At 45.1% G+C, this 27,173-nt stretch overlaps 1 protein-coding gene across 1 annotated transcript in view; it reads right to left on the reverse strand.

Moving 5' to 3' along the window:
- LOC126291632 (uncharacterized) overlaps positions 1-27,173 on the reverse strand; it is a 109,368-nt gene that overhangs the window by 65,737 nt on the left and 16,458 nt on the right. The window contains exon 2 of the mRNA XM_049985197.1: positions 10,198-10,542. Coding sequence (XP_049841154.1) covers positions 10,198-10,542 — 345 coding nt within the window. The remainder of the gene's footprint in view (positions 1-10,197; positions 10,543-27,173) is intronic.

The raw sequence follows: 27,173 nt of genomic DNA on the forward strand, positions 1-27,173 counted from the left end.
CTGGTTTGAATGCCGACCTAGGGGCAAATTTAAACACTGCACTCGCATTCGGGAGGACGATGGTACAATCCGGCGTCCGGCCACCGTGTTTTCGGTGCTGCAGAGCCAGAATGCGACCCCCAAAGTGCTCCTCCAGGACATCAAACACCCTCCTGCTTCGAAGGGGTCGAGTTCCGTCTTGCACGAACCACATCTTGTCGAAATCGGGGTCACTTTGGATAATGGGGATGAAATAATCTTCCAAAATCTACGCGTACTGTTCGGTAGTCACCATGCCATCAAGGAATATCACGATTATTCCGTGACCGGACATTGCACACCACACAGTCAACCATTGAGGATGAAGAGACTTCTCGATGGCAAAATGCGGATTCTCAGGCTCCCAAAAGTGCCAGCTTTGCTTATTGATGAACCCATCCAAATGAAAGTGGGCTTAGTCACTAAACCAAACTATACTAATTCCCATCATTCACTGTGGCCAACCGTGCGGGTTGAACGTCCTAATGCAAACCGTTCAGAAGTTATGACGGATTTATTTCATATTGTTCAATAACTGTCACCCTCTGTACTTCATAGGTGTCTGAGGCTCGAAAAGGTCTCTGGAACACCAAGTTTCATTTGATTAAAACAATTTTTGTAATGGGATTTTACGTGCTCGTTCGATAGAGTGGTCCCAACTAGTCTAGTGCGATATTAGTTCCATGGCAATGAATTAACAGACAGAACAACACGAAGAATTACCAGTACCCAACACAGACAACACCGTCTTGAACAAACCGACTGCTACTGCCATGTACCAGCGCCGCACAGTCGTTGCTGCAGTACTGGTTACTCTTCATGCGTTACTGTCGCTGTCAATATACGTCGATAAAACGAATACTGTACTAGTCTGATGTGGGACTGTTCTGACGAATGGCACGTAAAATGCAAGTTTCAATCATTCTACAGTGTACAGTCACATTAGTGTGATCACCTGTCATAAGATTGAATTTCCAGCGTGGACTGCTGCGAAACGTTCGGGAAGAGAGTCAGTAGGTTCTTCAAGGTACCGCCAGGGATGTAGACCCTTGCCAACTCTGGCGTTGTGGCCAGCTGCGCTACGTTTCTCAGTTGAGGATCCATTCCACATGCAGCCCGTTCAAGGGGCTCCTACAGATCCTCGATAGGGGTTACATCCAGGGAGTCTGATAACCAGGGGAGTATGGTAAACTCATCCTGGTGCTCTTCGAACCATGCACGTTCTTTGTGAGATGTTCGACATTTTGCATTGTCCTGCTGGTAGATGCCATCACAATGAGGAGAAGCGAACTGCATGTAAGGGTGGGCAAGGTCCGCCCAGTTAACCGAGTGGTCTAAAGCACAGCTTTCCGGAGCGGGAAAGCGCGCCCGATCCCCGGCACGAGTCCTGTGTGGAGGTCCAGTGAGCTGGACAGTCTGTGGATGGTTTTTACGCGGTTTTACGTCTGCCTCGGTGAATGCAGGCTGGTTCCCCTTATTCTGCCTCAGTTACACTATGTCAGCAATTGCTGCGCAACCGGCCGGAGTAGCCGAGCGGTTCTAGGCGCTACAGTCTGTAACCGCGCGACCGCTACAGCTGCAGGTTCGAATCCTGCCTTGGGCATGGGTGTGTGTGATGTATGTTAGTTAGGTTTAAGTAGTTCTAAGTTCTCGGGGACTGATGACCTCAGAAGTTAAGCCCCATAGTGCTCAGAGCCATTTGAACCATTTTTGAATTGATGCACAAACAAGTTCTCTGCATACTCTGCCGTGCAAACATAGGGGTTACATTCGTCTAGTATGAGACATTTCCTGGGGGGGGGGGGGGGGGGAGAAGGGAGGTGTCCACGTGGGGCGAACCGCACAATAACCCTGGGTTCGGTGTGGGGTGAAGTGGACTGTGGCAGTCGTTGTGGGATTGTGGACCACTGCGGCTGCGACGGGGACAGAGCCTCTCCGTCGTTTCTAGGACCCCGGTTAACATACAACATACAACAAGGGTGAACGAGGCCCCCAACGATAGATGCCTACTTGTACTGATCTGTTGTGCCTTCCAAAATGATGGGATTACCCACAGAATGCCACAAAAACGTTCTCCAGATCATAACACTCCCTCCTGTGGCCTGGAACCTTCCGACGGTTATTGCGGGTTTTTTGCTTTCAGACATTTCACACCGTACACGCCAACAGCCATCTGTCGGATCGAGCACAACACGTCACTCATTTGAAAAGACCACCTCTCGCCACATAACTGACGCGTAGTTGTGGTATTGGCTTGCAAAAGCCAGTGTTCGTTGTTGATGAATAGCAGTAAGTGTGGGTACTGCAGGGGTTCCATATGCAGCAATGTTCGTCAAACGATCATTAAGGAGACACTGTTGATAGGATCTTGCTTCATTTGGGTGGTTAGCTGCTCAACAATTGCACGTCTATTCGCCCGCACACACCTCCACAGCCGCCGTTCACCCCTGTGATCTGTGGCCTGTGGTGCACCACAGTTGAGTTGGCATCAGTTTTGGATCACGGTTGAAATGGTTCAAATGGCTCCAAGCACTATGTGAATTAACATCTGGGGCCATCAGTCCCCTAGACTTAGAACTAAATAAAGCTAAGGATATCACACAAATCCATGCCCGAGGCAGGACTCGAACCTGCGAGTGTAGTACCTGTGTGGTTCCAGACTGAAGTGCTTAAAACCTCTCGGCTACAGCGGCCAGCTTTGGATCGTGCCATTTTGCCATGCACGGTATGCTTTAAGCCATGGCGGCGGAAGATCAGTTTATACACTTGGCCGCTTCCATCCACGCCGCGAGAGCCAACGATCGTGCCCCTTTGGTCGGCAGATAAATCACTGCTTCCATGTTGTGACAACGATTTCGCTGTTTGCCGTGTCTCCCCCACACGTTGTAAATACTTTCCGCTGCTAGTGCTGACATCTGCCGCCTGTGAGAGGTTACTGCATGTCGACGTCGAACATAAGGGGTAGTCACATTAATGTGGTTGCCCCGTTTACTTATAACTGCATTAAAGACGTGGTGAGCTGTATATGTTTGGGTTGTCTCCTCTACAAATTACAAATATTTGCCGAAACACCAGAGGGAGTGCGCATGGCGAGTCTTAGGAGGGACACCTTCTATATCAGTGAGAGTGAAGTTTTGTCGATCAGTATGCAAGCGACAGGATACGTATCTAATATGTTCCACAATGGTGCGCATGAAAACGTGATTTCCCGGTACTTATACCTTTGGTTCTATTGGTGACTCAAAGGTTGGGTCAAGTGATTTGGACAGCCCTTGGGCTAGGGACCATTTGTGTAGCCAGCAGTGGGATGGCCTTAGTGCCAATCTCCTACAGTATAGAGTCGAAGTATAAATATTACACACTTCTCCCTGCTTAGGCAAATGGGTCAAATCGGTTGGTTCTTTTTGGATTTAATGTGGTCTATGGTGGGCTTTATGGGAGTTCCTCGGAAAACTACATTTTTGCGCTCACCAGCAGACCAATCTGCAGCCGAGGATTCCAAGACAGCTGGGCACAATAAATGGCTGCAATCTCTATGATACATTCCTAAGATACCGTTGTCAAACAATATTGAAATTTTTTTCATATCTTTATTCGTTTCTGAAACATAGAGTTATCCCACGCATAAAACACGCACTTAAAATCCGAGGCGCAACGCAAACTGTTTTGTAATACGATGGAACATGGATAAACATGCTGTAAGGTGACATCATTGAATAAAGTCTTATCGGTTTTCAAGCCATGACAACCCTAATATAATTGTCCAGCTTTTGATGGATAGGTCCACCATTGTCATCAGTAGTAAAACTAGTGACTGTTTTTTTTTCCTTTATCGTAATTTGATTCTCCTGCCCCATGGAGCAGGGGAAATCTGGCAGCAGCGCAGCCAAATGGTTTTATAAAATATATCAAACGGGAAATGGGAACGATTACAGAAATAGGTGGAATAAAAGGGAGACATAAAAACACACTAAATGGAGGTGGTGGGAGTTAAAATATACACTAATACAGGGTCATGCACAGGAGGACAGTTAAAAATTCGACATAAAGTTAAAAGAACAAATCTGGCAATTCGTGAGCACTTAAAATCACAGGAGTCAAACATGGGTTAAAAGTCCGCCACAGTATAAAAATAACACAGAGCGAGACACTTAAACAACAAAACCACTCGAACGACGGGAGCACTCACAAAGAATAAAAACCGCTGATAGGGACCTGCCGAGGGACTGGAGGTTAAAGAGGACGGGGGAAGGGGGTGGGAGGGAGAGGAATAGGGGCCCGAGCGGAGCACAAAAGAGGCAGGAGACGGGCATGGGGGAAGACAAGGCAGGAGGGAGAGCAGAGGCACAGGAGGGGCACGGGAGTGGGTGGTGGTGGAGGGGGAGGAGAGGCAGCACTGAGCAGGAGTGAGGAGGAAGGTGGGATTGTAGTTGATAGGAGGGGTGGACGTCAGGGCGAAGGGGTAGGAGCTGGAAGTTGCATCGGGAAAGAAGGTGGAGGTTGCGGAGATGGGCGACACGGTAAAGGCGCAGCAACGGGCTGGGGGGTGGAGAGGAAGGGGGACACCAGGGGGTGTGGGGGATCGCGTCGGCGGACAATATAGAGGGAAAAGGAGAAGGTGGGCGAAGGGGACGAGGTCGTAGAGGATGCGCGTGGGGGACGGAAGGCGGATGCGGAAGGTGAGGCGTAGCACGTGGCGTTCTCTTTCCAGCTTATATATATCTATGACTGCAGCTTCTGGCACCAATCAGAGAGGGCCGAACCGTCGCGTGCGCTGACGGTGAGACGGGCAGCTCGTAGCAGCTCCGGCCCGCCACCATGCCCTATTCAGTGGGCACCTCTAGTCTCTCTTGAAATTGTTGCTCTTCATTCTAATCTCAGCCGCCTGTTTTATAATGGAGTCGCAGTGTGTTGACACATGAGCCAAATTCCTGTGTTCGCAAACTGTATTTTGTGACCGTTTTTGAGGCCTTGCTCGGCTATGTCCAGGTTGTCGGGCTACCTGCTTTATACGTTTCTTCTATTCCGCACAAACCTCTGCAATTGTGCTAATTGTCTGGCCTGTACAGATGCTGCCGCACTCGCAACGTACACTGTACACACCTGGCACACGTCGTCTTTAACAGGGTGGGACGTATCTCGTATCTTGGGGGCAGGCCGAAACAATGGTCTCAATCCATGCCTTCGCAGTAGACGTCCTAACTTGCTGCTCCTTGCCACACTGTCTGGCGGGAAAGCCACCGGCTTGGCTTCTTCTCCCAATTCACAAGGTGTCCTTCGACATTGACACCTGAAATTTTTTGAAATGTTTTGCTGTATCCATACTCCCTGAACACGTGTCTCAAGTTCTGCAATTCAGACTGTAGGTGGCCGTTTTCGTAAGAAACAACTTTGTATATTAACGTGTTGCTGGCCGGTGTGGCCGAGCTGTTCTAGGCGCTTCAGTCTGGAACCGCGCCACCGCTACGGTCGCAGGTTCGAATTCTGCCTCGGGCATGCATGTGTGTGATGTCTTTAGGTTAGTTAGGTTTAAGTTGTTCTAAGTTCTAGGGGACTCATGACCTCATAAGTTAAGTCCCATAGTGCTCAGAGCCATTAACGTGTTCAGGACCGGTTTCTTGTGTACAGGGTGGTGAAAATCACCAGCGTTCGATTATCGGTCAGTGTGCGTCGGTTTCCTGTTCAATGAATGACGGAGGCCGGCCTCCTGCCTTCCGCTCAACATCTGACAACGGTAGCTTCTCCACCTCGATGGTAAATTTAATGTTGGGATGGATACCATAATATGATCCACGAGCTGCTACAGTGTATTTTCACGGTGAGGCCATATCAGAAAGGTGTCATCGACGTACCTGAGGAAGCAAGACGACGTAACAGTGCAGAGTTCAGAGCCTGCTCCTCGAAGAGCTCCACGAAGAAATTGGCGACTGGGGGAAGCCAGTGGTGAGCCCATCATAATATTCGTCGCGGTACAAGAAAGACTCCGAGAACGCAAGTGACTCCGTTATCATCTAGGAACACCATGTGTAGTACTGAAGCATATACAAATTTTTTGCACTTAAAATTCGACCATAGATCTAAAATTTGTTTTACGTTATTGGCGTCCGTTGCGAGTGCGGCATCATCTATACAGGCCAGACAATTAGCACAATTGCAGAGCGCCGTGCCGAACACAAGAAACATGTTCAGCACAGGGAGCTCGCAACCTCGACATAGCTGAGAATTGTCTCAAAAACGGTCACAAAATACATTTTGAGAACACTAGTATCTTGGCTCATGCGTCAACATACTGGGACTCCATTGTAAAAGAGGTGGCTGAGATTAGATTTCAATATCACATAAGTAAACTATCTAAATTTTGCTGTGCAATACTTTTCTTCTCAAATGCTCGCAGGTCCTGCTACAGCAGGGAAGAATGCTCCTTTTTGCAGCACAAGAAGTGCGAATAGGTTCCTGTCTGAAAAGTGGGGTAGTAGCTGCCCCATTGTACCTTTCTCGGCACCTAAAAAGTTTCTCAAAAATTTTGGCATATGAACAAATTAGCGCAGTTTTATTCTGAGAGAGAAGAAGACAGTAGCAGTGGCAAAGAGACTTAAAGTAATAAATACTGGATGGTAGTTGACAGTGGTTGCGTTATACAAAGACCGAATGACAGTAAGATAGAAAGAGAGGGAGACAGTGGTGGTGGAACAGTGGTGACAGAACAGTGCTAGGAAAAGAAAAATGGAGGCAGTGCCAGGAGGGGAGGAATAAAGAGAAAGGCGAAGTGATAATCAGAAACAGAGTGTATGACAATGGCAACGGGGAAGAGAGAGATAGTGACAGTGAGAAGAGATAGTAGCAGTGGGTAGGAATAAATGAGATGTTACCGGTAAGAGAGACAGCAAGAGGGAGATACTGACAGTGAAGGAAGACAGTAGTGTAGGACAGAACGAAGGGTACTGTGACGGTGACACAGGAGACAGTGACAGAGAAATTTTGGAAATTTGTGGTAAGGTCTTATGGGACGAAACTGCTAAGGTCATCGGTCCCTAAGCTTACACACTACTTAATCTAACTTACGCTCAGGACGACACACACTCAATCATGCCCGAAAAAAAAAATTGTGGTAAGGTCTTATGGGACCAAACTGCTGAGGTCATCGTTCCCTAAGCTACTTAATCTAACGTAAACTAACTTACGCTAAGGACCACACACACACACACACACACACACACACACACACACACACACACACATTTCCGAGGGAGGACTCGAACGTCCGACGGGGGAAGTGACAGAGAGATACAATGACTGAGGTAGACTGAATGAGTGAATGAGACAGGCCAACTGGGAGTCGATGGGTATGAGCTACTTATAGCGATGGACTGGTGAGTGTGAATGAGTCGCAGTTAGGATGATGATGTGATGATCTTGATGTTTGGTTTTGGGGCGCTCAACTGCGCGGTTATCAGCGCCCATACAAATTTCCAATCTTTGCTCAGTCGAAACTCGCCACTTTCACGAATGAAAAAAAAAAAAAAAAGGTTCAAATGGCTCTGAGCACTATGGGACTTAACATCTGTGGTCATCAGTCCCCTAGAACTTAGAATTACTTAAACCTAACTAACCTAAGAACATCACACACATCCATGCCCGAGGCAGGATTCGAACCTGCGACCGTAGCAGTCGCGTGGTTCCGGACTGAGTGCATAGAACTGCGAGACCACCGCGGCCGGCTTCACGAATGATGATGAATATGCTTCTCCAGTCTGGTACAGGTCATCTCATGCCAGACAAGTAGACATTGCTCTCAACGAAACCTGCAGGTTGATCACAGGTTGCTTAAGACCTACCCCAACTGATAAGCTCTACTGCCTGGCTGGAATAGCGCCTCCATGGTATGCAGAACAGTGGCTGCCAACAAGGAGAGACTGGAAGTGGAACAGGACAGTGCCCATGCACTGCACGGACATAATCCACCACAGCAACAGCTGAGATCGTGAAAGAGCTTCCTGAGAACATCCAAGAAGCTCACCATTTAACCAGAGAAGGCAAGGCTGGAGTTATGGAAGAAGTCGACACCTCACCTGCAGACGGCAGAAGCTGAAGAACTGCCACCTGGACACAGTGAGAGCAGGCTGGTGTGGAAATCTTTAAACAGATTGCGATCAGGACTTGGACAATCCAGAGACACCCTGAAGAGATGGGGCTTCATAACACAAGATACACCCTGTGATTGTGGACAAGAACAAACCACAAGCCACTTGCTCCAGTGCCTTTTGTGTCCTCCATCTTGCACGAAGATTGATCTCCTGCAAGCTACTCCAAGCGCCTTGGATGTTGCAAAGTACTGGGCACATGTAATATACACTGCTGGAAATGGAAAAAAGAACACATTGACACCGCTGTGTCAGAACCACCATACTTGCTCCGGACACTGCGAGAGGGCTGTACAAGCAATGATCACACGCACGACACAGCGGACACACCAGGAGCCGCGGTGTTGGCCGTCGAATGGCGCTAGCTGCGCAGCATTTGTGCACCGCCGCCGTCAGTGTCAGCCAGTTTGCCGTGGCATACGGAGCTCCATCGCAGTCTTTAACACTGGTAGCATGCCTCGACAGCGTGGACGTGAACCGTATGTGCAGTTGACGGACTTTGAGCGAGGGCGTATAATGGGCATGCGGGAGGCCGGGTGGACGTACCGCCGAATTGCTCAACACGTGGGGCGTGAGGTCTCCACAGTACATCGATGTTGTCGCCAGTGGTCGGCGGAAGGTGCACGTGCCCGTCGACCTGGGACCGGACCGAAGCGACGCACGGATGCACGCCAATACCGTAGGATCCTACGCAGTGCCGTAGGGGACCGCACCGCCACTTCCCAGCAAATTAGGGACACTGTTGCTCCTGGGGTATCGGCGAGGACCATTCGCAACCGTCTCCATGAAGCTGGGCTACGGTCCCGCACACCGTTAGGCCGTCTTCCGCTCACGCCCCAACATCGTGCAGCCCGCCTCCAGTGGTGTCGCGACAGGCGTCAATGGAGGGACGAATGGAGACGTGTCGTCTTCAGCGATGAGAGTCGCTTCTGCCTTGGTGCCAATGATGGTCGTATGCGTGTTTGGCGCCGTGCAGGTGAGCGCCACAATCAGGACTGCATATGACCGATGCACTCAGGGCCAACACCCGGCATCTTGGTGTGGGGAGCGATCTCCTACACTGGCCGTACATCTCTGGTGATCGTCGAGGGGACACTGAATAGTGCACGGTACATCCAAACCGTCATCGAACCCATCGTTCTACCATTCCTAGACCGGCAAGGGAACTTGATGTTCCAGCAGGACAATGCACGTCCGCATGTATCCCGTGCCACCCAACGTGCTCTAGTAGGTGTAAGTCAACTACCCTGGCCAGCAAGATCTCCGGATCTGTCCCCCATTGAGCATGTTTGGGACTGGATGAAGGGTCGTCTCACGCGGTCTGCACGTCCAGCACGAACGCTGGTCCAACTGAGGCGCCAGGTGGAAATGGCATGGCAAACCATTCCACAGGACTGCATGCAGCATCTCTACGATCGTCTCCATGGGAGAATAGCAGCCTGCATTGCTGCGAAAGGTGGATATACACTGTATTAGTGCCGACATTGTGCATGCTCTGTTGCCTGTGTATATGTTCCTGTGGTTCTGTCAGTGTGATCATGTGATGTATCTGACCCCAGGAATGTGTCAATAAAGTTTCCCCTTCCTGGGACAATGAATTCACGGTGTTCTTATTTCAATTTCCAGGAGTGTAAATACAATTTGTGTATATATATGTACATATTTATTGATGTGTATGGCTAATGTAAAATTGTACGTTTCTGATTCGAGAATAATAATAATGAAATGATGAGGACAACACAAATACCCAGTCATCTCGAGGCAGGTGATCACAGTTGGGGAATGTTGTAGGAGGAGGAAGTCAGTTGCATGTTAAAAATTTCTGGGAGATTTTTAAAGGTAATGGGGCATGTAGAATGATGCAGCTGGTACTCGACTTTTCAGTCAGAGTCTTTTGAATGAACAGAAACTTATTCACGTTTATTGGGCTCCGAAAGGAGTATTTTGCCGCTGGTTAGTGGCTACCTGATATTGGTAGAGGAGGACTGGTGGGAATGTATGGTAGAGGTGAGTGGAGCAGTGCTCTAGTTGTTCCTACCTGCGTGTGCTGCGGCGTGGTGTCGCACTTCTCGCCCTGGCGGCAGCCGCCCCCGGTCAGCAGCTGCGCCGCCGTGGCCCCGCCGCCACCGTCCCGCCTGCGCTCCGCCTCCGGAGGCGGCGGCGCTACGTCTTGTGCAGCCTCTGGACGGATGTGCACCAGCGGCCGGTAAGGCGTGGGGATGCGGAAGGCGCGGAGGCCGCGACGCCCGTCGGCGGGCTCGAGGGAGGGGGCGTGGCCCGAGGGGGAGTGGTCCGAAGGGGCGTGGTCCGAGGGGGCGCGGTCTGCTCCCGACATCGACGCGCCCACTGTGGCCAACACAAACAGTGCCAGCACCGCTACCATCTGCAACACAGACCACATTGCGTTATAACATGTATACAGCCCCACAATTGAGCTTATTTACAAATTGGCGTTACATCGTTCTGTCTCACTAAAAGGATTCAGGGGTCCAATAAAGAGTTATGCCGTATTGTAGGGAAAGTTGAGGAATATTCTCTGTCGATCGGTGTGGCTTTTGGAAAGGTAAAGGCGCCAGAGAGGCGGAGCTGACACTGTACTTGGACACCTTGTTATTTGGGGAGCAAAATAACTGATGATGGTCGAAGTAGAGAGGTTATAAAATGTAGACTGGCAATGGCAAGGAAAGCGTTTCTGAAGAAGAGAAATCTGCTAACATCGAGTATAGATTTAAGTGTCACGAAGTAGCTACTGAAAGTATTTGTATGGAGTGTAGCCATGTATGGAAGTAAAACATGGGCGATAAATAGTTTGGACAAGAATAGAATAGAAGAATGGTGAAGATTAGATGGGTAGATCACATAACTAATGAGGAGGTATTGAATAGAATTGGGGAGAAGAGGAGCCTGTGGCACAACTTGACAAGAAGAAGAGATCGGTTGATAGGACATATTGTGAGGCATCAGGGGATCACAAATTTAGCATTGGAGGGCAGCGTGGAAGGTAAAAATCGTAGAGCGAGACCAAGAGATGAATACACTAAGCAGATTCAGACGGATGTAGGTTGCAGTAAATACTGGGAGATGGAGAAGGTTGCACAGGATAGAATAGCATGGAGAGCTGCATCAAACCGGTCTCAGGACTGAAGACCACAACAACAATAACAACAAGAAAATTGGAGTCACTTTCATAGAATTTGTCGACGTAAAATGTTTGGCAATGTATGAGGGGCGATCAAGAAGTTTCCGTTCATAGGCAGTACAATTCAGAATCGGTATGCCACTCAGGTAAAATCGCCGTGAGGACTGAGCCAATCACCCCACCAGCTTGAAAATAGGGATTTGGTGAAATACCGTGGCCGATCTTTGAAGGCCCTAAGGCACCAAAGGCGATGACTGGCATACAGCATTAGTTGTGCCCTGCTTGAAACAGTCGTATCTTTTAAATATCTGAGAGCAATGTTGCAAAGAGATTGGAATGAAACGAGCGTGTGAGGACTATGGTAGGCAACGCGAACGGTCGACTTAGGTTTATTGAGAGTATTTGTGGCTCACCTGTAAAGGAGGCCACACATAGGAGGCCAGTGCGGCCTGTTCTTCTGACCGAGTGTTAGGGATCCGCACCGCTTTGGATTAAAGAAAGACATCGAAGCAATTTGGAGGCAGCTTGATACAGCAACTCGCAAGTGTTGCGGACATACTTCGAGAAATCAAAGGTGATCAGTGGAGGGAAGGTGGCGTTCTTTTCGAGGATCACTATTGAGAAAATTTAGGGAACCGGTATTTGAGGCTGACTGCAGAACGATTCTATCACCAGCATACATTCCGGGTAAGGACCACCTAGATAAGGCAAGGGAAATATGGTCTGGTACAGAGGCATACAGATAGTTGTTTTTTCCTTGCTCCGCCTGCGAGTGGAACTGGAAAGGAAACGAGTAGCAGTGGGACAAGGTACCCTCCGCCACGCACCGTACTGTGACTTGCGGAGTATATATGTAGATGTAGATATAGATGCCTGATGATGCGGAAAAACGACTGTATGAACGCCGCAGTACGAGCTCTAATTTCCCTTATCTTTGAATGGTGATCACGACGCGATTTTGAAGTTGGTGATAATAATATATGCTCTACATCTTCGGCGAAGATCGGATTTCGGAACTTAGTGACCACCTCCTTCCGTTTAGCGCGCCGTCTATCTGCAAGTGTGTGCCACTTCAAACTTTCTATGAGATCTGTAACGCTATCGCGATGGCTAAATGTACCAACCACGAATCTTGCCGCTCTTCTGTGGACCTTTTCTATCTCTTGAATTAGACCCAACTGGTAAGGGTCCCATACAGACGAACAATACTCTAAGACTGGACAAACTAACGTATTGTAAGTAATTTCCTTTGTTGTAGGACTGCATCGCTTCAGGATCGCAATCTAGAGGTCGCTTTGCCCGATACTTGTGTAATTTGATCACTCCATTTGACATCTATTCGAATAGTCACACCCAGATATTTGACGGATGTTGCCGCTTCCAAAGGCTGGGCATTTATTTTGTACTCGTACATTAATGGGGATTTTCGCCTTGTTATACCCTGTAGGTTACACTTACTAATATTAAGAGATAACTGCCAGTCACTACACCACGCATTTATTTTCTGCAAATCCTCTTTGATTTGTTCACAACTTTCGTGTGATACTACTTTCCTGTAGACTACAGCATCATCGGCAAACAGTCTAATGCCACTGTCAATACCATCAACCAGACCGTTTATGTAAATCGTAAAAAGCAGCGGACCTATCACACTGCTGCGGGGCACACCTGATGTTCGCTTGTTTCTGTTGAATTCTCCCCATTCAGGACGACATACTGCTCCCTGTCTGTTAGAAAACTTTCTACCCAACCGCACAGTCATCGGATAGACCGTAAGCGCGTACTTTTTGGAGCAAGCGACAGTGCGGAACTGAGTCGAACGCCTTTCGGAAGTCGAGGAATATGGCATCAACCTGGGAGCCGGTATCTAGAGCAGCCTGTTGTGTATCACGCACAAAGAGGGCCAGTTGTGTCTCGCATGACCGCTGTTTCCTAAAACCGTGCTGGTTTCTGCAGATGAGCTTCTCAGAGTCTAGCAGTCTCATTATATCTGAACACAAAATATATTCCATGATTCTACAACAAATCGATGTCAGTGAAACTGGCCGGTAATTATGTGCATCCGATTTTCTCCCCTTTTTATAGATTGCTGTGACCTGCGCCTTCTTCCATTCCCGTGGAACTATCCGCTGTTCCAGTGATCTCTGATAGATGATGGATAAGAATCGTGGTAGAATTTTAGCATAGTCAACACAAAATCTTACGGAGATACCGTCTGGACCAGATGCCTTCCTAGCGTCTAGCGATCTTAACTGTTTTGCAATACCATAGGGCGGGTGCTCCAGTGGCTCCCATTTGAGTTGGTTGTCTTCCGCGCGAAGCCTTCCGTTATCATGAAGCAGCACCAGTCGCTGTCACACATAGTTCCCAAACGCTTCGCCTTAGTTGCACACCGTAATTTCTCCAGCGTTGCGCACAACAGTTCCCAGTGAAGCAGACACCAGGTTCCTAGAGATCAGTAAGGAATATGTGGTGTCACCGCCAGACACCACACTTGCTAGGTGGTAGCCTTTAAATCGGCCGCGGTCCGGTAGTATACGTCGGACCTGCGTGTCACCACTATCAGCGATTGCAGGCCGAGCGCCGCCACACGACACGTCTAGAGAGACTTCCTAGCACTCGCCCCAGTTGTACAGCCGACTTTGCTAGCGATAGTTCACTGTCTACATACGCGCTCATTTGCAGAGACGACAGTTTAGGATAGCCTTCAGCTACGTTATTTGCTACGACCTAGCAAGCCGCCATATTCAGTTACTATTATACTGAACAGATAATATTGTGATTCATGCACCGACAAGAGCGACGTTCATCATTAATGGATTAAAGTTAAGTATCAAACTAATTCCGTCCGCTTTCTGAATTCTAAATCCTTGTCATGTTCCAGACCTCACGTCAGTATAGTTCTTCACTACTCACGCCAGCCTGCGTGAGCTAAAACGCGTGCATTTCGGCCTCCACTAGTAACACGGTGCTGGCTCCTCTGCCAACACAACAGAACAATCCTCGGTAATCAAACAACACGGTGACGAGATGGCTGGTCGTGAGCTTGCACCTTCCACATCTATTCCCAGGGGTGGCACCAGCTTTTGTCGTCTGCAACAATCTGCTCAAGGAAGATGTTCCTTCCAACACTGAAACGCTTCAGATTTGTCAGGGAAATAGCCATCCACTTTTTGTTGCCCATTCAACATCTGCGGTATCCATTGGCTGTAGACCTTACGGAAGATGTGAGATCTGGGCTGTACGGTAGATGAGGAAGAACAGTCCAATGAAGTTTTGTGAGATCCTCCCGGGCGCGTAGACTTGTCTGGGGCCTTGTCAAGGAGAAGGAAAAATTGGTTACGTTTTTGTGGCGACGAACACACTGAAGTCGTTTCTTCAATTTTCTAGGAGAGCACTCCGTCTTCAGGCCACGAGTGGCCCGTCGGGTCCATCCGACCGCCGTGTCATCCTCAGATGAGGTTGCGGGTAGGAGGGGCAGGGGGGCAGCACACCGCTCTCCTGGCCGTTATGATGGTTTTCTGTGACCGGAGCCGCTACTATTCGGTCGTAGCTCCTCAGTTGGCATCACGAGGTTGAGGGCACCCCGAAAAAAGGCAACGGCACATGGCGTCCCAGATGGTCACCTGTCCAAATGTCGGCTACACCCGACAGTGCTTAACTTCGCTGATCTGACAGGAACTGGTGTGTCCATTTCCTGAGGGAAGCACAGTACAAGTCTGAGGTGATCGTTGCACCGTAAGGGAGGAATTCAAACAAAATAACGCCTCGAGAGCCATAAAAGACGGTCGCAATGACATAACCGGCAAAGTGTGCAGCTCTGAACTTTTTCTTCGGAAGTGAGATGGTGCAGCGTCATTCCAGAGATTGCCGTTTTGTTTCCGGTTCGAAGTGATGAACCCATGTTCCATCGCCTTTGACGTTGTTCGACAAAAAATTGTCACAATCGGCCTCGTAACGCGCAAGTAATTCCACACATATAGTTCTTCGTTGCTCGTTATGGTCTTCCGTTAGGCAGCGAGGAACCGATGGGGCACACACATATGAGTAACCCAACTGGTGGACGAGTGTGCCAGCACTACATACAGAGACGTACAGATGCGCCACCGAGGTGTCTAATTGTGTTCCGTCGATCACGTTGCACGAGTCACAGCTGTGTACGGCCGGCCGGCCCGCGGGAGATGGGACAGGTTTGCGCGACCTCGTTGCCACGATGACACACTCCTCGCACGACGACTCATCGTGCTTTTGTTCACTACCAGGCGTCCGTAAATATTCTGCAACCGCCTACGAATAACTGCGATGCTCTCGTTTTCCTCCAAAAGAAACTCAGTGACAGCTGTCTGCTTGGAACGCGCCTCTCGTACAGACGCCATTTTGAAGGTTGAGAAAAGTATGAGTTGCAAAGCTTAATGGACGCCCTTGTAATGTGGATAAAGACGAGAACTTCCGACGTCTACAAAGAAATAGATAGTATCACTAAAACCGTACGGAATACGAACTTGAAATTATTTATTCCATGGCCAATTTGTAGCACGGGCAGCCAAAGAATCATAAAAAACTGCTCAACACGATTAATTTGGAAGGTCGAAATCAGATGGTTAGGAGAAAGTGGCGAAGATCTAAGAGACGTAAACATCAGCAAAGAAATCACTATAAACTATCTAGCCTTTAGAACACTGGTAACGAAGTAGAGATTTATGGTGAAGCTTCAACAGAAAACTGTCAAGAAATCCTCTGCAGAACGGAAGGAAAAACATAATACGTTCATAAAGAGATGCTAAGGGTGATAATAACGTGCAACTCAAGCCAACTACCAGTTCTAGATTCACTTCTTAACTAGTTAAAATTAAGAAAGGTAAAAGAATTGGGACAATAGAGCCACGTGATAACTGGAATACAAATGAAATGATGCCGTAGTTCATATTCGCAGAAAACCAGAGGAAATACCATATGCATATATGAATTTTGCTGCATATGACAGTCGCTTTCTACCACGACGCTGACCTGTTTCGTAGAAAGTTTTGGAGAGTGGACGAAAGTCTACAGCGTCCGTCCGAGGATTAGCGCGTGTTCATTAGCGGTTCCGCTGCTTCGAAGGAGGCCGGATGTCCGGTGGACTTGGTCCCAGAGGAGGTGAAGTGGAGCCTTCTGCTGCCGCAGTGCCTGGCAGACACAGCACGCGAGAGAAGTCGAGCGACATGAAATTACAGCGTCATTGGAAGATGCACAGAAACAGGCGGAGCTGTGGCATTCGATCACTGATCACCATTTGAATAACTTGTTTGTTTGTGAAAATATTTATCTAAATGTGGCAGCTTTTTAAGTGATTTCTTTCACATCTTTACCAGAAATTCATGTCCCACAATATAGAGCTTACTCATGTTTACAGAAGTTGTTTAAACAAAAAAAAAAAAAGATTCAAATGGCTCTGAGCACTATGGGACTTAACTTCTGAGGTCATCAATCCCCTACAACCTAGAACTACTTAAACCTAACTAACCTAAGGACATCACGCACATCCATGCCCGAGGCAGGATTCGAACCTGCGACCGAAGCGGTCGCGCGTTTCCAAACTGAGGCGCCTAGAACCGCACAGCCACACGGCCGGCCTACAGATGTTGTATAAACATTTCTGTATAATATGCGCTCCTTAGGAACGAACTTTCGCAGTTATCAGATGTAAGTGTTTAAAACAACAATCTGAAATGAAACTTCCTGGCAGATTAAAACTGTGTGCCCGACCGAGACTCGAACTCGGGACCTTTGCCTTTCGCGGGCAAGTGCTCTACCATCTGAGCTACCGAAGCACGACTCACGCCCGGTACTCACAGCTTTACTTCTGCCAGTATCCGTCTCCTACCTTCCAAACTTTACAGAAGCTCTCCTGCGAACCTTGCAAGGCATGAACGATAAATAGTTTAGACAAGAAGAGGATAGAAGCTTTCGAAATGTCGTGTTACAGAAGAATCTTGAAGATGGGTAGATCACATAACTAACGAGGAGGTATTGAACAGAACTGGGGAGGAGAAGAGTTTGTGGCACAACTTGACTAGAAGAAGGAATCGATTGGTAGGACATGTTCTAAGGCATCAAGGGATCACTTATTTAGTATTGGATGGCAGCGTGGAGGGTAAAAATCGTAGAGGGAGACCAAGAGATGAATACACTAAGCAGATTCAGAAGGATGTAGGCTGCAGTAGGTACTGGGAGATGAAGAATCTTGCACAGGATAGAGTAGCATGGAGAGCTGCATCAAACGAGGTTCAGGACTGAAGAGCACAACAACAACAACAATGTACTATGGACTTTCCTGAACATTTTAGTATATAATACATTAATATCATACAAATGTGAGACCTTCAAGTAATATTTTGAATGTTGACGTGTGACTGTCAAATTTCTCGGCCACGCGTATGCTGCCACTGTTGAGCATCCATATCTTGGGAACAACACAGTCTAGAAGGCTTGAATTGCTTTGTTTTGTGTCCACTGCTACGTCTCAGAAATTGGCGTTACGAATAAACAAATCAGTCCTTTGTTTCTGATACTAGTTTTTTTAAAAATAGTGTGATTTTCTGCTATTTTTGTAGTAAGGTTACTTCTATTGATTTTTATTCGTAAATGAAATGAGTAAGCGTAAAAGTAATTTCAAGAAACGCAAATTTATAGGTAACAGCTGTGTGAGACTTTCTTTCATCGAATATCAACCGATGAAAAGCCATGTCATGCTTTGTGTCCACCTCCACGAAACACTTCGTGTAAAACTGAATTTTCTGACACCCTGCATGAATTTGCACTTAAACATTCTCTTTCTTTGGCAGTAATAGAGGCAATCAAATCTACTTGCAGAAATTTGGAAAATCCTGAGCTACTAAACAAGTGGGAAGACCCAGAATGTGAATGAGTCCTTCAATAATGTTGTATGGTGCCGTGTGCCTAAAAATGTATTTGTTGGCCTAATGACTCTAAAGTTAGTAGTGTCTAATGTTATAATAACTGTTAAGGTTCTGGATAAGTTAGGGGTAAGGTTTGGACAGAACACAGCTAAAGGACTGCAGGAACTGGATGAGCTTCGTGTACGTGAAGCAGAGTTGGCTGCTCAGCAAATGACAAAAAAAAGCAAGAAAGGAAAGGAGGAGGCAAGCACTGGGCTGTTGTGACGCTGAGGAAGACACAGGCTGTGGACCAGGGCGATTCTGGTGCATAAAAGACGCAGAAATGTAAGTCTGTATAAGAATTTGTAATAAAAAAAGGTTTAAACCTCAAAATCTATGAACTACATTTCTGCAATAAATGATCCGTTTTCTAAAAGTACTGATGGTAGAGACAGGACGTTTTCACAGCATGCAAAGTGTGATATTCAACACATATGGAACTAGAATAATTAAAATATCCTTAGTTGTTTTGTTTTTTTGTTCATTTATTTACAAAAATTCTGTCAAAAATTGAGTGTTTGAAAAGGAAAGATAATGTGCCCCACAATACAATTTTAGTAATAATTTTAGTTCAATGTATCTAGGAAGGTGCATTCAATAATTATGGAAAATTGTAAGTTGGTGTCCTAAAAACTTTCCAAGATAATGGGTCACAAAATTCGGTAATTTAACATTGGCGGCGTAGGGAATACAATGTCCCCTTAACACGATATAACACTGCGGGGCCGACGAACGCAATGCTTACATCTCTTTTTTTTCCTTGTAACACGAGTCAATGAACGCACAACAAAAAAAGATCTCGCTTCTCGGACGAACGAGTATAGCAGCTTTCTGCAGTCACGACATGTTCCAGTTTTATAGATGACATGTCTTCGTCAGTGCGAACAGTGTTCACAACGTAATAATAGGAGGTGGTAGGAATAACCCACTAAATTTCAGGACCATACCGTTAACATCTATATGCAGCAGGATTTTGGAGCATATATTGTGTTCGAACATTATGAATTACCTCGAAGAAGACCGTCTATTAACAGACACTCAACATGGATTTCAAAAACATCGCTCTTGTGAAACACAACAAACTCTTTATTCGCATGAACTGTTGAGTGCTATTGACAAGGGATTTGAGATCGAATCCATATTTCTCGATTTCCAGAACACTTTTGACACTGTACCAACAAGCGGCTTGAAGTGAAATTGGAATATCTTGTCAGTTATGTGACTGGATTCGTGTTTTCCTGTCAGAGAGGTCACAGTTCGTAGTAACTGACGGAAAGTCATCGAGTAAAACGGAAGTGATTTCTGGCGTTCCCCAATGTAGTCTTATAGGCCCTTTTCTTTCTGTATCTATACAAATGATTTGGGAGACAATCTGAGCAGCTCTCTTAGACTGTTTTCAGATGACGCTGTCGTTTATCGACTAATAAAGTCGTCGGAATATCAAAACAAATTGTAACACGATTTAGAAAAGATATCTGTATGGTGCGAAAATTGGAAATTGACCCTAAATAACGAAAAGTGTGAGGTCATCCACATGAGTGCTAAAAGGAATCCGTTAAACATCGGTTACACGATAAATCAGTCAAATTTAAAGGCCGTAAATTTAACTAAATACCTAGGAATTACAATTCCGAACAACTTAAATTGCAAAGAACACACTGAAAATGTTGTGCGGAAGGCGAACCAAAGACAGTGTTTTATTGGCGGAACACTAACAAAATGTGACATATCTACTAAGGAGACTGCCTCTTTTAGAATACTGTTGCACGGTGTGGGATTCTTACCAGGTAGGATTCTCGGAGTACATCGAAGGAGTTCAAAGAAGGTTAGCACATTTTCTATTATCTCGAAATAGAGGAGAGAGCGTCACTGAAGTGATACAGGATTTGGAGTGGACATCATTAAAACAAAGGAGTTACTCGTTGCGGCAGAATCTTCTCACGAAGTTTCAATCACCAACTTCCTCCTCTGAATGCGAAAATATTTTGTTGACACTGACCTACACAGAAAGACTATCACAAACATAAAATAAGGCAAATCAGAGCTGTTACGGAAATATACAGGTGTTCGTTCTTTCCGAGCGCTGTATGAGATTGGAACACTAGAGAATTGTGAGGTGGTTCGATGAACCCTCTGGCAGGCACTTAAATGTGATTTGCAAAGTATCCATGTAAATGTAGGTGTAGATGTGGATGTAAAACATGCTTTCTGTTCCTGCTGTGTTGTCGTTAGTCTTTCGTTGCTGCAACTCTCAAAAACTTCTGCCAGGCTTCGAATACGTGACACGTGCGTCGAAATCAGTGAATTTTGTGTTAAAACTGTTTCGAGTTTTTATTTTTTTAGACAAGTGACCTTTAATTTTTCTTTGTATGCAATGACAGAGAAATCGAGAATGTTTCTACATCACTGCATTGTGGTGCAGTATCAATGGATTAATTTTTTTCGCTCGATGATGACGTGAGTTGGGCGCCGATCGTGACAGACTAACGCATGTTGGAGATCGTTCAAACCTCAACACATCGATCAATGTAGACGAGTACGAACGGATTTGGCAATGAAATCAAAATTGCGGATTCTGTCGCCACCACATTATAAAAGCGAAACATCATAGCTCAGATTTGCATTGCAGTAGCGAGATGAGAATCTTTGGACTAAATCGAACAAATAGTCGGACCTTCGATAATGAAGAGACACTACAAAAAACAACAACAGATTTTTCTGCCTGCCTGTATACGCACGGGTAACAAAATGGCTCAAATGGCTCTGAGCACTATAGGACTCAACTTCTCAGGTCACCAGTCCCCTACAACTTAGAATTACTTAAACCTAACGAACCTAAGGGCATCACACACATCCATGCGCGAGGCAGGATTCGAACCTGCGACCGCAGCGGTCGCGCGGTTGCAGACTGTAGCGCCGAGAACCGCTCGGCCACTCCAACCGGCCCACGGGTAACAGTAAGTATGTTTACATACCACGACCCGTCTTAGCGGTAACAAATTACGCACACAAACTTTGCTGTGAACCGGCCTATTAATTAATGAAAGTCATATCAGAATTCCTACTGTAGTTCCTGAGATTAAGTTTCATATACAGACATAAATTGTAGCAGGGAACTTTAATCTACAATATGTATAGAAGGTAAAATTGTTGTTTCGTAATAACATTTCGATGTACTATTTAAATATTCCTTTCCCCTCGACTTCGTGTTAAACGTTCTTAGCGATAAATGTCGCGTGACTAGGGCCTCCCCTTGGGTAGACTGCTCGCCGGGTGCAAGTCCTTCGGTTTGACGCCGCTTCGGCGAATTGCGCGTCGATGGGGGTGAAATGATGATGATTGGGACAACACAACACACAGTGTCTGAGCGGAGAAAATCTCCGACCCAGCGGGGAATCGAACCCGGGCCCTTAGGATTGACATTCTGTCGCGCTGACCACTCAGCTACCGGAGGTGGACGTTTTTTTGTCGTGTACGAAATGAACTAAATGTTTTGAAATGAAGTGAATAGATCGCTGGGAAATGAAGAGCGATGACATGTAATGATGTCAGTGCAAACCTTCCACATATGCTAATCTGCAATGTAATGAGTATGTAGCACCAGATGAAAATTTGCTCCAGACCAGGACTCAGAGAAGCGGAGGGATTCAAACCCTGAGCTTCTGTTCATTGTGAGAAGTGTCCTTAATATTATTGTTTATTATTATTACTAGCTGACAAATCTGGCATCACGCGGATTTTCGTCTTGCCGATTTTCCATTACAAACGGAAAAATAAATTGTGTTTATAGCGTAATATAAAAAAATGTCATTGCTGTAAATTCGTGAAAGCATCTTTGAAATTACGAAACACTCCTATATAGATCTCTGGCAGTTTTGCACGATGGGCGCAGCTGCTTCGAGTGTCTAAAGCGCGATCTTGTGAACGAATATTTGGCAACTCCTCCTCGTAGTTCTATACACAGCTGTTGTTTTCGCCTACAGCCCTTTATACCTTGCAGTTAAAGGCGGTCAAAACCTCTGCCACTTATTAGGGATTTCTTTAGGTCGACTCGACTGTCGGAGTGTCTTAGTAGTAAAGAATAAATGTATTAAAACTTCATGCATGAACGGCATTTTTTCACTCATCTCAGTGTGTATGTATGTATGGTACAATGATATGTTTATGTGGTTGCATCCAGCGGCACATGTGGATAGTGTCTGCGAAATATGTTGCGAATAAAGTTAGTAGAAAGTAAGTAATAAATTTTTAAACGTCATTCACGAAGCGGCAGTTTTTCACGCATCTTATTGTTCACGACGTCGTATTTCTTGAACTGTGATAGGTACGTTGTTAATAAGGGGTAGTAAGGGATATGTGTACCGAGTTCGGTTGAAATCGGTCCAGTGGTTTAGGAGGAGATGAGGAACATAAGCACATACATACATCCATTTTTATATTATGTACATTATGGACTATTATTATTGTTATTAGGCTGGGGAGCTCTTTCACCCGGTTCAGATCCTCTTTACACTCGCCAAAAAACGATCTTCGGTTGAAGTTTAGTATTTCTAGCTGATTCTCTTGTCGGAATTTTTCCTTGCAGAATGAATCAGTAGGAAGAAAAAAAATCTCTGAGAACTAAAGATCTTCTGCGAAAGTAATTCTCCTTGGGCCGAAGATTCTTGGTGGAAATTCGCTCTCTCGTGCCATTTTCGATTCTTTGATTTCTTTCATAGATTTTTTTGCCTATCTTGGGTTTTGAGATCCTGTAGTGAAAATAAATTTTTGTGGTCAGCTAAAGTATTCTGCAGGGAAATAGCAGTATGCTTCTTAACATGTTATTTTAATATATCGGCTTATTTCGGATTTATTGCTTTCATCAGTACATCTCCAAACAATCACATTTATTTATAATTTATATAATATATAATTTATAAAAGGTTTTTTTTACATTTGATGTTATACGCACGTCCTGACGTTGTAGATGGACATACGACAACTTTGAGTAAACCATTATTGCTGTCTGTAATTGTTGGTTGTAATATTATTTTCAGCAACGTTTTAAAGTTGTTCTATAATCTGCTGTCGCACATGAATTACAATAAGTTTTTTACTATGTAACAGTTGTAGGAATTCCAGTTTGACAGCTAAGTGTCTACTCAAAGCCATTTATCTTGTTGTGGGTCGTGTATGTACGGAACTCGTATTGATGGACTCGTAATTTCTGGTGTTTTGGTTATCCATTGTTCTATAAAAAATGTCAATAACATTTTTTAAAAACTGTATGTACATTAAATCGGCTTGTTCATTAAGTATATCGTAGGCATAATCCTTGTCGTGTATGTATATTTCAAATTCCTCTAAAATATTCATGATCTGACATTTTGCAATTTGTATAGGAGTTTTAGTGCCTTTTCAATATTATTAACTTAGTGCTTTTCACTTTTGAGGTGTGTAAAGAAGGTGGGTTGGTTGAAAATGCGATTGTTTGCAGAGGTACTGATGAAGGCAATAAAGCCGAAATAAGCTTATACAGGGTGTCCCATTTATCTTGACCACCCTAAATAACTGTTTGTCCAAACGCAAAATATTACAAAATGTTTCATGCAAATGTTCTTTAGCTGTCAGGTGGACATCAAACAGCATGATTGCCTTTGTTGTAGCTTTGTTTTTCACAAAGATATGAACAGAGGTACGATTTTTTTTAAATGGCACCCTGTATTTTTTATTCGGAAATGTATCACAGTTACCATTCACTGTAACACAAATTTATTAATTACAGAACACAACACTGAGCCTGGGATCAATAACTCGTCCACTCGCTGGAGTTGTCAGAAAACGAATGAGAACCAAGTAAAAACATAACACTAAACTGACTTTGACTCTCTTGTATCATCGCCCAGGAGGAGAAATTCAAAGGTGCTCCAAGTGGTGACCCTGGACACCGATAGAATGCTGCACTCGTCGAATGAAAGAATTATTTACTGCTTACAGTGTTGCCTGCAGAAGAGAATTACAAGCAAGCACGATACGTTCCTGCATGTCCTCTGGAGTTGTTGAAATATAGCGATAGACAACGTCTTTAAAGCATGCCCAAAGATAAAAGACAAGAGGATTTAAATCAGGAGACCCAGCAGGCCAAGTAACTGTTCCTCCTCGACCAATCCGTCTGTCGGGATACCTTCGGTACCTTCGGTTCAGAACACGACGTGCACGCAAGGCGATGTGCTGGACGTCCATCGTGTTGGTACCACATAAGCATTCTGATTCTTTGCAGCACTTCATCCAGAAGAGGAGGAAGAATTCGTCTGAGGAAGTGAGGAATCTGGCATACGCTGTGCCATTTAGACTAACATTCATGAAATAAGGGCCAATAATTGTAGTACCAAGCATCCCACACCAGACGTTAACTCTCCATTGATGATGATGTTCCGCCTATCTAAGCCATCGTGGGTTGTCGCTGGACCAATAATGCATGTTCCTTGTATTCACTCGTGAATAGAACATTGGAGAAGAAGTTCGGGTTGGCGAGGATTTGCTATACACGATTCTGGAAATCATTCCCATGCAGCTTTTGATGTAGGTGTACATGGTAAGGATGGAACCGGTGACGTGTAAGAATACGATGTACACTGGTTTTAGGAATGCCAATCTCTTGTTCAAGCTGTCGTGTGGTCACATGCGGATTCATAGCAACGGAAGCGAGAACAGTAACTTCGGCAGCTTCGTCTGTGCGAGTGCTACGACGATTGCGTTGTCGTGAGTTGAAACTTCTTCTTTACTGAAGTGTCGCACCAAGACGAGAAAACGTTCGTCGGGAAGGTGGGTTCTTCTAAGAATATCGTTCTCTGTACTGTTCCGCTGCATGCATAGCATTTCGGCTACCTTCAACAACAACAACAACAACAATAAGAGAAACGTTATATCTATGTAGTTTCTAGGAAGGACAGCCTTTACTGTATGCCTACTCTACAGAACAGTATTTAAAACGACTAAACTATTGTACTAAATGTACCAGTACATAAGAAAACAGTATTGCAGTTACTGTTCTGCTAACTTACATTCTCCATAGACGAGTATCATTTCCACCTTCTTTTCGTTGGTGTACATTCTGCTCACACAACTCTTCAACTGACGATGGTTGACGGAATGACGGGTGTGCACTCTACTTATGTTTACCTTTGTCCTCTGTCAACGTCAGCGCGTGGATGTGTTCCATTACCCCGAGTACCTGCACTTACGTGCTGGGAGCGTCAACGTCAATGTTGTGTTATGTAATTAATAACGTTGTGTTTCAGTGAATGGTACACTGAGACACATATTTCAATAGATCTTTAGGAGAGGAATGAATTACCGAATAAAAAGTTCAGTGTGCCACTTAAAAAGGTCATACCGATGTTCATATCTTTGTAAAAAAGCAAAGCTACAACGAAGGCAATCATACTGATTGATGTCCTCCTGACGGCTAAAGAACATTTATTTGCAACATTTTGTAATTTGCATCTGGCCAAATAGTTATTTAGGGTGGTCAAGATAAATAGGACACTCTGTATATATATCCTAGGAGCGCGGTTCCTATTCACATGTATCCTGTTTTATTAACTTTAATACGCCTATTTTCTTGCAGTATAATATTTGTTTTCTAGATGCGTTTTGCATTTTATATTAAAGTCATCTTCAGTAGATGATGTCTGAAAACTACAGTTTCGATTTACTTGTAGACTCGAAACAGTTTAAAATACAATTTTTTACATGATTAAAATGGAACTATCTTGCGTTTCTTTTCAACTGTTCATAGAATAGAGAGCGCATTTCCAACACACTAGTACGGAATGTGAGTTGAGATAAATGAAGATGAAAGTGAAGAATAGTTGTGGAAACTAGGGAAAGGTACAATGCGTGAAATGAAATAATTCTGTTTTGTTGGATGCAAAAAGTGAGTGACGCACCAAAGAAATCTATCTCAGTATATAAAACAAAATGTTCTGACTGGCTGATTCATCGTCACACAGCCCAAACCGCTGCGGATAGAAACTTGAAATTTTGTTTCTTGGTCAGAAATAAGTAAATACTTGTTTCGGCATTTTAGAAAATTTAGCCCCTGTGGGGCCGAATTGTGGCTGAAAGTTATTTTAAATAAACCGTTGTTAAAGAACTACTAAAGTATTTTAAAGATACATCTACGAAAAACGCTATTTGACTTCTCGGTTAAAAATTTAAAAAATACATGTGTCAGTGTTTTTAGAAATCCGAAGTCCAAGGGGGTGAAAAAGGGTTGAAATTATTTATGAAAACATTTCATTATGAAAGCATGTTTGAAACTAAATCTCTGTAAATTTGTATATGGCTTCTCATCTGGAAATAAAAATTACGCTTTTTATGCTTTTTCGAAATACAACCCCTAAGGGATTGAAGTAGAGGATCAAAATTGTTATGAAAATTGTCGTCATATTAAACCATCTTTAAAACTAAATCTATGAAAACTGGTATTTGACTTCTAAAGAATTATGTGTTAGAGGTGAAAGCTCCTATCGTAATATCACCACTAGAACTCAAAAGGCTGGACTGACGAAAAGGTGTAACTCTAGCTACCAGAATCGATTTTTGGTCAGAAGTGCATTATTAGATGTTTACATCTGTGAACGACACAAAAATACGATTAAAGAAAAAAAAACATACTTACATATCACACCATTTACCGAATAAAGCAGCGACCCATAATCTAGTCTGCATTAAAAGGACAACATTGTAATTCTATTGAGTAGTGACACAATATCAAGGAAGAAGTTTGTGGAGCTATGCGCTGGGACACAGTACCGCGTGGAAGGGAACTGGGACGCTGAGACAGATGTGACGCACTGCTGACGGAAACGTGTCCGCGGGACTTGTTTTCGCCAAACCTGTTTCGGGCGGGCACCCATCTCCAGAAGCTTACTCTCTGCAACATTTCACGTG

The sequence above is a fragment of the Schistocerca gregaria genome, chromosome 9 (genome assembly GCF_023897955.1).
Source record: "Schistocerca gregaria isolate iqSchGreg1 chromosome 9, iqSchGreg1.2, whole genome shotgun sequence".
NCBI classification, from domain to species: Eukaryota; Metazoa; Arthropoda; class Insecta; order Orthoptera; family Acrididae; genus Schistocerca; species Schistocerca gregaria.